The sequence below is a fragment of the Dermacentor albipictus genome, chromosome 1, assembly GCF_038994185.2.
Source record: "Dermacentor albipictus isolate Rhodes 1998 colony chromosome 1, USDA_Dalb.pri_finalv2, whole genome shotgun sequence".
NCBI lineage: Eukaryota > Metazoa > Arthropoda > Arachnida > Ixodida > Ixodidae > Dermacentor > Dermacentor albipictus.
Window position 1 is genome coordinate 244703103 of NC_091821.1, and position 13129 is coordinate 244716231.

Consider the following 13129-nt stretch of genomic DNA (forward strand, 5'->3'; position numbering starts at 1 on the left):
CATTGCATGAGCTGGTTCCGTAGGCAAGCGAATGGATGACGTAGCGGGTCGGCTGACTGGGCATGCTAAGTCTGACGCCGTGTACAGAACATGATGAGTTTGTTGGGCGCCCCGGGCTTGAGGGGGTGCAGCCGGGGCCCAGGGCGCAGTGCGGGGATGAGGGGGCCGGCGGCGGCGGCGTTCGATTGGAGGGGGGTCGCCGCCGGCAGATGTCGCCCTCGGCGGCGGAGGGCCCGGGGCCGTGGGCCCCCCGCGGGGCTCAGTCAGCTCGGCGACAGCGTCCCGTGGGGCAGGCCGGCGTGAGCGCGGGCACCTGTTGCGGCGCACCTGTTGCGAGCTCGGTGGGCCCGCAGCTGATCGATCGGCCATGCACCTGCTGGACGTGGTTCGCAGCTGGCGGGACTCGAGGCGCCTGGTGCTGCTCATCGTGGCCGTGGCCCTGCTGCTGGACAACATGCTGCTCACCACGGTCGGTGAGTGGGGAGGGGGGGGGGGCACGCCCTATCGATTCAGCCCCACCGATCGATTCACTCCCCACAGTGCCCATCATCCCCAACTTCCTCTATGAACTGAACCTGCCCGCGAACAAGAACGACAGCGGCGCCGATGGCGGACCTGCGCTTCTGCTGCACCCACCACCAGCCACGGACAGCAACGACTGGGAAGTGCCCGGCCGCACACTGGTGCCGCCCGCGCCCACCGAACCCGAGCCGCAACCCACGTCCAGCACGCTCAGCCCGCAGGCGATGAAGACGCGCCACGACATGCTGAATAACGAGAATGTCGAGGTGGGCATTATGTTCGCCTCAAAGCCAGTCGTCCAGGCGCTCGTCAACCCAGTCGTCGGACCGCTAACTAATCGCGTCGGCTACTCACTGCCCATGTTCGCTGGATTTCTCATCATGTTTGTGTCAACACTCGGTGAGTAGCCTGCACACAAGCGCCGCCCCTCTGCCTGAATACCGGCGTGCCTGTTCGCGCAGTGTTCGCGGCTGGAACAAATTACGCCACCCTGTTCCTGGCGCGTACGCTGCAAGGCGTGGGCTCAGCGTGCACCAGCGTGGCCGGCATGGGTATGCTGGCCGAGAAGTATCCAGACGACAGGGAGCGGGGCAACGCCATGGCCATAGCCATGGGCGGCCTCGCCCTTGGTGTGATGATTGGACCGCCTTTCGGAGGCGTCATGTATGAGTTCGTCAGCAAGAGCGCCCCCTTCCTCGTGCTCGCAGCCATAGCGCTACTGGACGGCCGTGAGTTGCCCGAGGGCTTCTTTCATATCTGTCCCTTGAATTGCCACAATCCCAGGCAGCTGCGATGACACGTAATCACGATGCTTACAATTGTGCTCAATTAGTGTCGCTCCTGATGGTTGAGCTACCAAAGAGCGGCGTGGGATTATAGCCGTTCTAGAGGGAGCGCCCTTCGACCCTAAAACTTGTGACTAGCAGGTTCTCCTGTACGGCGCCGGATCTTCTGCTCACTCGCTTCTCTCAGTATTGCAGCTGGTGGTGTTGCAGCCAAGGATGCGGCGGGACATCGAACAGGGTGCCTCCCTGAAGGCACTCGCCCAGGACCCGTACATATTGGCTGCGGCGGGAGCCATCACGTTCGCGAACCTAGGCATCGCAGTGCTGGAGCCGTCGTTGCCGCTCTGGCTGATGGACACCATGCAGGCGCCCCGATGGCAGCAAGGCGCCGTCTTCCTGCCGGCCAGCATCTCTTATCTGGTCGGCACAAACCTCTTCGGCCCAATGGGCCACAAGTTGGGGCGATGGCTATCCTCCATGATGGGCCTCTTCATCATTGGCATCTGTCTCGTTTGCGTAAGTACGAGCGCACGCCGGCATGGCGACCCCATTTTCTCATACGCACCGCGCTGCTTGCAGATACCTATGGCGAAAAACGTGAACCACCTAATTGTCCCCAATGCTGGAATCGGTTTTGCCATCGGCATGGTCGATTCTTCAATGATGCCTATGTTGGGGTATCTCGTGGACATTCGGCATGCGTCTGTATACGGCAGCGTGTACGCCATTGGAGACACTGCATTCTGCATCGGATTCGTTCTCGGTGAGTGGCACCAGTCGGCGCAATTATTTCCTATATTCGGTACGGGTGCGCTCCATCTACTCAGTGGGTGGAGCGCGCCCCCAAACCTCCTCCCTGCCACCCGCCTGCCCCATCCTGTTTTCTTCTTTTTCGTTCCTTCCTGTCGCTGTAAAACAAAAAAGAAACGAAGCAGCAGACGTATCTATGTTTACTTTCTCTGTGGGAAACCATTTAAAATAGGCCAGAGCGCACCCGAGCCGCCCTCAAAGCTTTCGTTCTGGCACGACACACCGGCGATGCTCTTGACGGCACCGCGAGTCGACTGAGTGCATCGCTGCTATTGGGTTACAGGAATACCTTATCATTCATTCTCCGGACATATTATGACTACGTTCATCCCATTAGAGCTCCCTTTAACTCAAGCTTCCGGAAATGCATATAGAAAGTGATATTGAGCTGCCACGTGTAGGTGCGACTCTTGCCGCAGAGAAAGAACGTTTATGGCAAACGTGTGCCAATAGCTTCTGTTTGCACTGATTGCGCACAACAGAGAGGGAGATGAAGCTTATTGAGGTTAAAGGTAATCTGGGGGCGGTGCATTGCCCCGGCCCGCTGCTCTGCGCTGGCGCAGAGGAGCTGAGGGAAGAGGAGAAGGCACACGACTAGCGAGTCCAAACCTGTGCTCTGAAAGAAGTCAAGTAGCCTGAAAAATGGATTTAATCCCGCGAAGGGCTTAAAATGGCGTTCAATATCAGATAATGATTGATTGTCGAGACGGCACATGGCATGTCGCTCAAAGTCTGGAAACTCTGTTAGTCGCATAAAGCGTATGTTCCAATGTGTAAAATTGTAAGTGCCACTCCCAGCGTAAACCTGAGAAGACTGACAGTGCTGCGCTGAATTTTGGGTGGTAGCGTAAATGACAGGGGCTTACGTTCAAATTTTTGCGGTCGTCTGTGGCGATTTTCCCCGTTGCCTCAATATCTTTCTGTCACTTTTCGTATAAAAATGAAAAGAAGGCAATCCGCATCCGCTCTTGAAAAGCAGGTCATGGGCTGCATACAATCAGCTGACGCTTAGGATGCTCCATCTAGAAGGGCATCGAGAAGCAGCTATGGTATATCACGATGATTACATTTCAAGCGAAAAAAGCGTATGTCATCGAGAATATTTCTGAGCATATGGATACCTCAAATTCTCATCCCCCATTTTAAATTTTTTTTTTACTGGCTTTGCAACTTTAGGAATATTCGTTCACTAAACCACAAGCTATATTTGCAGCATGTATGTGGTGACTTACTTGCATGACTTTCTATGGAGCACTTATCTTCGAGTAAATCCTCCATTTCGGGCTAAAATTCTTTCTGCCACATTGGGAAGCTTTACAAATGTAAGCTGCATATTAAACGCCAGCATCATGAGAATTTCTTCCCTGGCATGTTATTGATTTTACGTGCTGTGCGTGTCACAAGTTATTTCCTATCAAGTTGTTGCTGCGACAGCAGTTGGAAGCTCGAAACAGTGCCCGTCCGTTCGTCGGTCATTTCCGTTACGCCGACGACGTCCCCGTCGTAGTCGTCGTCAGGCCAACCTTTATCAACAGCTTCATTCTCGCCGTAGGACGAATATGGACATAAGTAGCCGCTGCCGCCGCTGGCATTCTAACCCAGTAACGCATCAAGCAGGAGCTTCGCCGTGGCGCATTCTTGGCGTTTGGCAATTTAATTGTGTGGGATTTTGCATTCCGCGCAGACTCCGAGAGTCGTGGCATCTCTGCATTTCGGAGATCGCAACATGCGCTATTGTATCGGACGAGGACTACGTTGTGTGTGTCGCAAAGACGTTCTCAGGGAGATGGCCGTGGCTGCTGTGGGATTCCGCTGCTGTTGCTGTACTAAACGTGTCGACCCTTTATTGCGATAGCAGTTGTATGAACTCTGCAGGCGCATTTTTGCTGTCGCCGTCGCCATGATGCTCCGTCCGAGGCCGTTAAATTCGTCGCCGCGCGCCGTACGCTGTATCTGCGAGTGAAAGCGTGCTAAGGGGAGCCGACGATGGTGGCTCAGTCTCGCGCGCGCAAGAGAGGAAAGCGGGTAGGAAGCGCGCCGTATTCGATCGCGCGCCAGGCATTGGGGGGGGGGGGAGAGAAAGGGGGTACTACTCCGATGGAAACTGCGTATGACCCTATCTTGAAAGTGATGAGGCGCACCTATAGGTGCGCCGACGGCTCACAGCTTCGTGTGCGCTCTGTTCTCGCCGTTCAGTTTGCGTTGAAGCAATAGGCAGCACGAAGGTCACTTCGCTTGCTGCTGCTGCCGCGCTTCCTCGCGCCACTGTTTTGAAAGCGAATGTCCGCGGTCATCGATTGTGATATGCGTTCACGTTTGCCTGTGCTCGCGTGACACCGTGCTTGTCAATTTAGTTAGAAAGCGAATATTTGCAAGTTTATGCTGCCTATAAAACTACTATGCTTACTTCGTATAGCTGTCTACTAATTTGCTATCGCAATCGATGCTTCGCCTTTCGGGGGAAACTGCAACTTTTTTTTTTTCTGATATGCAGATTTAGCTTTGTACAGAACTCTGTGATAGGAATACCCTAAAGTTCACAGGAGTATGTGGCAACGAGGCCACAGTTCTGCGGACAAGATAACGCGAAAAACAATGTTTTCATTTTTTTTCCTTGCATTTCATTGGAACTGTGCAGCGTACTAATTTGCCGCCTGTTTTCTGCCAGAATTCCTGCTTCATTTCGATTAGCTTCATAAGATCAATTGAACACATTCTTCCGCCCTTATTGACTGATATGCGCAACTTTATTTTAACGTAAGCACTGTCCGCGAGTGGCCATCGCAAGACCGGTCGTCTCGCTATCAGACCAATCGCTATCACGAGTGGCTGACACCCGGACGCACGGATAATGGGAAAACGTTTTCATAGTTGTGGATATGGGTCATTTGATGGGTCTTTTCCGACGTGCTGGTTTCTGTTTCCAATGCAGAACGCGTCATGGGCGCCGCTCGCCCTTACGCCTTCAATGTACGTAAGAGATTTTAAAGTATTACGCGTTCAAGTTAATTTGCGCGCTTTCGTATCAAAAGTACGTCGTTGTATTCGGAATTATGTCTCAACACACTGAAAAATGTTCGCCGATTTTGCGCAACCATTCAAGCGAACAAAGTGTGGTGACTGAAAGGCTTCCTGTTAAATTCTTCAACCATGGCTGTTAAATTAAGGCTGATACGAATAGAATAGAAGGATTAAAAGTTATATTGAAGATCGTCAGTTTGCGTTTCTTGGTTCTGCCGAGTTGATGCTTTTGCTCTCACTTCAGGCAGGCTTCGCCTCAAAGCTTTGCCTGCCTATGCATGGTGCAAAGTCGCGAAGCAGCCAATGTCTTCTGCATAGGTGTCAGCAGAAAACTTTTCACTACGAGGCAGGTAGATGTGCGTGCGCTTGTGTATCCTAGGTTAGTGCCCGCTTTTCCTCTTCTATTCCTGCTGCGGGGGCTGAACGCGGCCGCCCGCGCCCTATCTTGGAGTTAATCTGCGTCGGGTTCAAAGCCTAGGCAACCCGAGATATCTGGTGGCTTCGTGTGCGCTGTGTTCTGGATCGAGCGCCTAGTTCGCATTAGAAAGTTTTAGTATAGCATTTGCAACCGAACGTAAAAGCATTACGTACGTAAAGAAATAGCGTCGTCCTCATTGCGCATGCTTTGAACGCTATTGGGTTTCTGCGGTTTACGTGCGCTATGATAACGTACGTTATTTGGCGAGTTTAACGTCCGTAATGTTTACGGACGCTAAGAAATAGCGTTGTCGAGCATGGCGGCACCCATGGCTCCCGCTTCAGCGTGAATTCTCGTGATGGCTACGCTCTCCCTCGTGTTGATCGCCAGTAAATATTGTAATGACCTTTCGCTTTCTCTAAACTCACCTGAAAGGTTAGGTATGAGCGCATAGCGCGTCCATTTTATGAAATCGTTCGGCGATTCTGGCGCCCGTACGCCTAACGAGACGGGTCTACATAGCAACAGCAGGATTACAGTCTTCTAGAACACTGTAAGCAGGATCGTTGCTAATGGATCATCTTGGCTTGGATACGTTTGGCACGAGGCGCCAGACGGCGCCCTGTTTTATAACGTTTTCGTTACATCTGTGTTTCCGTAAGGTAAACTAAAAGGCTTGAAAGGACACGCACCGTAACATCCCGCAGAGGTGCTTACGTTTATTGCACGTAAGGCGACAAACGCTATTCTAAAACTGTCTATTGAAGTGAGAGGCTGCCCGAAAGGGAATTCGCTCACGGCTGCTGCCGCTTTTCATCACGCCAGCATTCTGAGACGAGTGTCCGCTGTCATCGACTGAGATGTGTTCGTGTTTATCTGCGCGCGTGTGAGAGCGTGCTTGTTAATTTATTTGTAAGGGCATGTTTACAGCAATTTATGCACCTGATAAAACTACTAACTAGGAATTGCTGTCCAATAAGTTGCTATCGCAATTCTTTGCCTTTCGAGCATAACTGCAACATTTATTTATTAATTAAATAATTAATTAATTTATCTATTCATTTAGCACGTTTTCAAGGCACGTATATATTATACAGGAAAGAGTGGTAACATGTAAATAAAGATATGGCATAGTAGTAAAATAGGACATAGAGTTAACAGGTGGCTGGTAACCCGCCGTGGTTGCTCAGTGGCTATGGTGTTAGACTGCTGAGCACGAGGTCGCGGGATAGAATCCCGGCCACGGCGGCCGCATTTCGATGGGGGCGAAATGCGAAAACACCCGTGTACTTAGATTTAGGTGCACGTTAGAGAACCCCAGGTGGTCAAAATTTCCGGAGACCCCCACTACGACGTGCCTCATAATTAGAAAGTGGTTTTGGCGCGTAAAACCCCATAATTAATTAGGTGGGTGGTAAAATGGTGGTCTTAAAGTTTGATGTATCCGTAATGACAGCGATGGATCCAGGAACGTGGTTCCGTTCGATGTACTTGCAAAGAAAAAAAAAAGGTTGCGACTGGGATAACGTATAGCGATTATATTCCAATGGGGTTTCTTATCGCGCTTCGCCAGTGGACCGACGAAACACGTTATCACCGGAGACGGCACCTCGAAATGGTGGATGATATGAAAGGAACGAATTATGGGGTTTTACGTGTCAAAACCACTTTCTGATTATGAGGCACGCCGTAGTGGAGGACTCCGGAAATTCCGACCACCGGGGGGATCTTTAATATGCACCTAAATCTAGATACACGGGTGTTTTCGCTCCCATCGAAATGCGGCCGCCGTGGCCGGGATTCGATCCCTCGTGCTCAGCAGCCCAACACCATAGCCACTGAGCAACCACGGCGGGTGATGTGAAAGGCATAGAATCGAGTGAAAAGGAACAGCCATGTCATATCGGCAAATATTTCTTTTACGGAATGGCACAGCAAATTTGTGCATGTGATCATTTCGGGATGAATTATAGGTGGAATATGCAAATAAGTTTCTGTTTTGGTATCGGGTTGTGATTGTAAATCTTGTGAAAAAAGTCAGAGGCTTCTGCACTTGCGACACAATGAAATATCAGACACCCAAGTCAGCCACCTTTTCGTTCGTAAGTGTTCTTTGTCTTTCCTCTGATGAACAATCCTAGCATAACAAATTTTTGTGAAGACGAGCCTAGGGCACAAATTGACAAAGCGCTTCGTTCGTAAGTGTTCTTTGCCATTGGCCAGTCGCCTTCGCTAATAATATATCGAGCGCGCGCCGTGGTTGCTTAGTGGCTGTGGTGTTGGGCTGCTAAGCTCGAGGTGGTGGGATCGAATCCTGGCCACGCGACCGTATTTCGATGGGGGCGAAAACACCCGTGTACTTAGGTGCAGGTCAAAGAACCCCAGGGGGTCCGAATTATTCCGGGGTGCGGTGCGCCTCATAGTCTGATAGTGGTTTTAGCACGTAAGACGCCAGAATTCTTAAATAATATATCGAGCGTCATGATTGGACACAATTTGCTCCTACTAACAATGCTAGCGTAAGAGCTTTTTTTTTTTTGCGAATACTGGTCCTGTTTGATAAGTGTAACGCTTGCGTGACAATAATAATTAGATATCCAGGGAAAACACGGGGAATGCGGGAGATGGAAATTCAAGACGATGAGCAAAACGTGAACAAGGTAGAAGCAGGAGCCAACGTTTCGACAAGTGGACTTGTCTTCTTCAAGGCGACGTATGCTTTCCTCGCGACAGTATATATAGGTGGGGTTCTTCTAAAGGGGAGAGGGTGTAAGGCGGGAGGGTGCGGCAATAGAAAGCATACGTCGCCTTGAAAAAGACAAGTCCACTTGTCAAAACGTTGGCTCCTGCTTTTACCTTGTTCACGTTTTGCTCATCGTCTATAATAATTAGATGTAATAAAGTGGCAAGCGCGATTTAGCATATATCCTAAGGCAAGGATTGGTGATGCTTGAACGGGATGCCCATAGCAGAGGCATATTTTAACCTTCCGAAAAGAATTGCTTCATATAGTGCCAGCTTTAAAGGCGGTAGACGCAACGGGGAAAAATAACTTTATGTAAGTATCCTAGCATGCAATTAGCGTTAATAGCTACATAGTCAACATGCTTTTGCCATGAAAGATAATTAGTGACGCTTCGTTTGTACACCTTGTTGTTCTTCGCGTTGCAGTTGGCTTTTATTCCCACAATTTCCGCGGACAGTTCCTATACCGGCATAAATGCAATGATGCGGGCTGGGGACTTCGCCCCCAGTGTCGGCGGATCTCTTCGCCCGAAGCCATTTGAGGGCGATGAAGGATAAAGGCCGAAGCTTCCTTCGTCGGCGGCCTCACACTGTGACTTCAGCGGTTTCGTCGTCGCATTCGAGCCACAGTGAAGGACGGTGTAGAAATGGATCAACGTGACACACCGATTGGTCTCGTAATCACTGCAGCGCGTGTCTGCTGCGTGTGGCATTCGCTTCGTGTCTTCATTATAGCAAGCAGGCATTGTTGTGCGTCAGCCTAACGCCAGTAGAAGTACTCACCGGAAGCCCTTCTTACCGCGAGAGCGTTGCGTGGTCCAAGCTTTGCAATTGACAAAGCACTGACTATGCAGTCTTGCCTAACTTATGACAAAATTAAAGAAAGAAAGTGTGCTGGTGCCACGTAACTGTACAGAACCAAGGTGATGTTGTTTGCCGTCGCTTGGAGCAACGCGGACTATTTGTCGCATTTCGCCTAATTACATAATTAGTTATTATTAATCAAATAACTTCTGAAATATTATAATCAGGTCAAAAATGTCGATCAGGAAATTGCAGGCCACCATGAAGAATTACTGATCCATTTTTTTTTGTTGCTTTACACGTGCTACATAAAAGCACTTATCGAGCAAATGAAATATGGATATATTGGGCTGCCCGATGATGAATCGAGGTCTCTGTGAACTTATTGTACCATATAATGAAGACTGACTGCAGGAAATTAGGTAAGAAGAACCCAATGCGAGTGACCTTTAATTCAAAGATTTACATGTATAATCTTCGCGAGCGCTCCATGAAACATAATTTACCTGTTTGAAAAGACATTGAAAAGACGTTCAGTCCTAAGAGCGTCGCATCTGTGATGACTTTGTATAGACATGGCGCTTTACACGCACCTGCGGCGACACTTTTTCTTCGAGTACTTCAGTTGCGGTGTCACATGGGTTTTGACAACCAATTTCTGAGGTAGTGAAAATTGTCTGACGAACGGATGCACCTGAGGCGGAATTTACAAAGCTTTTCGTGCGTAAGTGTTCTTTGCCGCTGGCCGATTTCCTTCGCTACAAATATGACCAGCATCAGGATTGGCCGGCATTTTATTTTACAAACGATTATAGCGTAAGTTTGTGAATACGGGTCCTAAAGCGTTCCTGACAGCTGGCAATATATAACACCATATTGTTATATAATTTATTGTAAGTGTGTGCCCGTCCTTATATGATTTACGTTGAAGCTGGCTGTCGCCAGCGACCAGCATAACTATATGCGCTTATGTGACGTCATTTAGTTATGTGTCGAATGTCTTATAAAGGAAGGTGCAAATTCGTGGGAACAAAGTCGAGGCGAGTGGCTGCAATCAGCCGCTGCAAGTGATCATATATAAAGGTAAGCTGTCACTAACGTCAAGCTCAGTTATATTGATGCCCGCATTTTATTCCCTTTCATCAGATATATCCGAAGATATGGAGCGGAATGTACTGATATGAAGTTACAACACAAAACAGGTCGTTCAATGGGTCCGCTATAGAGTATTTTATTCTCTTCACTGTAGCCGCTGCTACGTCGTACGAAACAATTTTAACCAAACATAAAAAAAAGGCATTGGTAAGCGAGAAACCTGTTTCAAAGTTGGAAAAAAAAAGAGCGCACACACCAGGCAGCGCGCTGTGTGCGCGTATGAGCAATTAAATCCGTCGTACGACCCGTCGTATACCGATAACGCACCCAACAGACTTCCACCAAATTTGCAACATATTTACAACACGATCCAACAGGTTCAAACAGTCTGAGCAGCTATCTTTCCCACGATTTCACCCAATGGATATGATGCTTTTCCACTACACAGACGCGCCAATTCTGGACAACCTCTACATATGTGACGCTATTCAACGTAGCAGGCAGCGAAAAAACGACAGGAGAACATTAAGTGACGTACTTGTATAGATAGCCGCGAAGGGAAACAAAGCTGCAAGGCACCACGCAGTGATCGCCAGAGCGATTGCACGGACGTGACATTGCCCGTGGAAACCCACGTGCGTAGTCACTCGTTCTCGGCGGAGCTTCAATTGTCTCTTGAGAAAACTCTAACAAGGAGTGAGCTCGTCCCTTTCCACTCACGTACGGCCGACTCGCGGCAAACGAGCAGATAGAAACCTTCAACCTTGCTTCTCGCGTATATATACGTTGCTATACTAGCAGTCTATATGCTCGCTCGAATTTCCTTTGATCAGTTTCTCTTTGTGCGTACGTCTATGTGCGTCGTACAAACCTGAAAAACAGTTCGGCGATTTCCCTAGACAGTGGAACTTTGCTTTTTTTTTTTGCTCATTCGCGTGCAGAAGCAAAAAGCATCGGTGCGCTCAAGCAGAAAGGCACAAAGAAAGACGAACGTACCTGCGTCGAGTATTTTTGAGAGCAGAATCTACAAAAAGACGCTATTTCGTCGACGTCTCTCGTAAAAGAGAACAATGGACCAGACTAGTGTAACTATTACGTTCAATTTTTTTTCCTTTTCGCGCTTCGTCAGTGGTCTGGGCGGCGTTCCGCCTACGCTATTAGCAGCATCGACTGAATTTAGAATGGTATAAGTAAGGATGAAAACAGAACGAAGGGAATCGTTACCTTGTACCGGCCTTGTTCGCTACAAGACTTGACCTGCTATCGCATTCCCATGCATTTTTAAAGCACCGTAACGAAACAAGTTTTATGCGCTCGTATTCACAGTAAGCTTTCTAGGTAGAATTGTTTGTGAGGGCAAATTCCAGCCAATCCTGATGCCACACATATTATTAGCGAAGGAATGACAAAGATCACTTATGCAAACAAAAAGCTGTGTTAATATACGGCCCCTGGACTTTTCCCCTGAGGTGCTTCTAATGCTATTTTGAACCGAACATTCAGCTTCTGGACACAAGGCTGAATTTCATGTTTGGGCAAGCAGAGGATTTCCGTGTATAAGATTTCTTCAACGAAAAAAAAAAGTGTTCCCCCCTCCCACATTCCCACCTAATCGAGAATGACAAGTACCTTTGTGTGTAAACGTCAGAAGTGCAAATGTTCAAAACATTAAATTGAGAAGTTTTACGTGCCAAAACCCCGATCCGACTATGGCGCATGGGCAGAGCAACAGAACGCGTGTTTACAATATTACGAAGAGTGGGACCGGATTGTTCTAAGCATAATATTGCGTCTTGGGAAATTGCGGAAGGCTGTAGAGTACAGGGTCACGGCCGATTTCACGGTATTCAAAGATGTAAGAAGGCCTCAGCTTTTCGCATAAAACATCGTACTATCACCCGTCGCATTATTTTCTTCATACACTCTTAAGGAAATCGGTTCTCTTAAAATGCTTGCTTTTATAAAAGCGCGGCAAACTCGTGCGTCTCTAACCATCTTCTCATTTTTGGACGTTTCAACATACTATTTGAGAAAGGCAGCCCGGGCTGCCTTTCTCTTTTGTGTTCGCAAAGATTACGGCCGTAATCTTTGCGAACACAAGACAGTGAACTGCCCGCGGTAACCTCGCGTCCTAATGACAGCATTTGGGACTTGACTATAGTAGAGTGGTAGGACGCCCAGTTGTAGTGCTGAAGGAGCCTGGTTCAAATTTAAACCACCGGAAACACTTTCTTCTACAATCAAGAGGCACCAGACGAGTCCAAACAGACCACGAATCACAGCCGCAAAGTTAGCTGAAAAATGCAAACAATTATTCGCATTAGATATCAAAGAAAAAGATAGAAACAACAGGAAGAGCTGTCACTCATTGCTGCATGATAGTCAGTTACTACGCATGGCTTTACGTTTCGCTTTTCACCCGCCGTGGTTGCTCAGTGGCTATGGTGTTGGGCTGCTGAGCACGAGGTCGCGGGATCGAATCCCGGCCACGGCGGCCGCATTTCGATGGGGGCGAAGTGCGAAAACACCAGTGTGCTTAGATTTAGGTGCACGTTAAAGAACCCCAGGTGGTCAAAATTTCCGGAGTCCTCCACTACGGCGTGCCTCATAATCAGAAAGTGGTTTTGGCACGTAAAACCCCAAATATAATTATTATTACGTTTCGCTTTCGCTGGATTGTGGATTTCTTATCTGGAACCTAGCATAAAGTGAATAATTTACACAGCGCGGTCGTTTCTGCATGAAGTGGAGCCAGTCTGAAAGTGGAACCAGTTTGAAAGTTGCGGCAGATGGTGGTTGCACGGCACAAACATGTTTGTCGGCAGCCAGATCACGCAGCCACGAATTCTTAAGTCCGTCTGACAAGTGCTGTGCGCGGCGTCGACCAAACCTTTGTGTCGACTGAGCGATCGAGGAAGGCTTACGTCGG

At 48.9% G+C, this 13129-nt stretch overlaps 1 protein-coding gene across 1 annotated transcript in view; it reads left to right on the plus strand.

Moving 5' to 3' along the window:
- Positions 1 to 251: 251 nt before the first annotated feature.
- Vmat (Vesicular monoamine transporter) overlaps positions 252 to 13129 on the plus strand; it is a 44157-nt gene continuing 31279 nt past the window's right edge. Inside the window, exons 1-5 of the mRNA XM_065439719.1 lie at positions 252 to 473; positions 541 to 921; positions 984 to 1250; positions 1495 to 1823; positions 1887 to 2070. Coding sequence (XP_065295791.1) covers positions 368 to 473; positions 541 to 921; positions 984 to 1250; positions 1495 to 1823; positions 1887 to 2070 — 1267 coding nt within the window. The 5' untranslated portion in view covers positions 252 to 367. The remainder of the gene's footprint in view (positions 474 to 540; positions 922 to 983; positions 1251 to 1494; positions 1824 to 1886; positions 2071 to 13129) is intronic.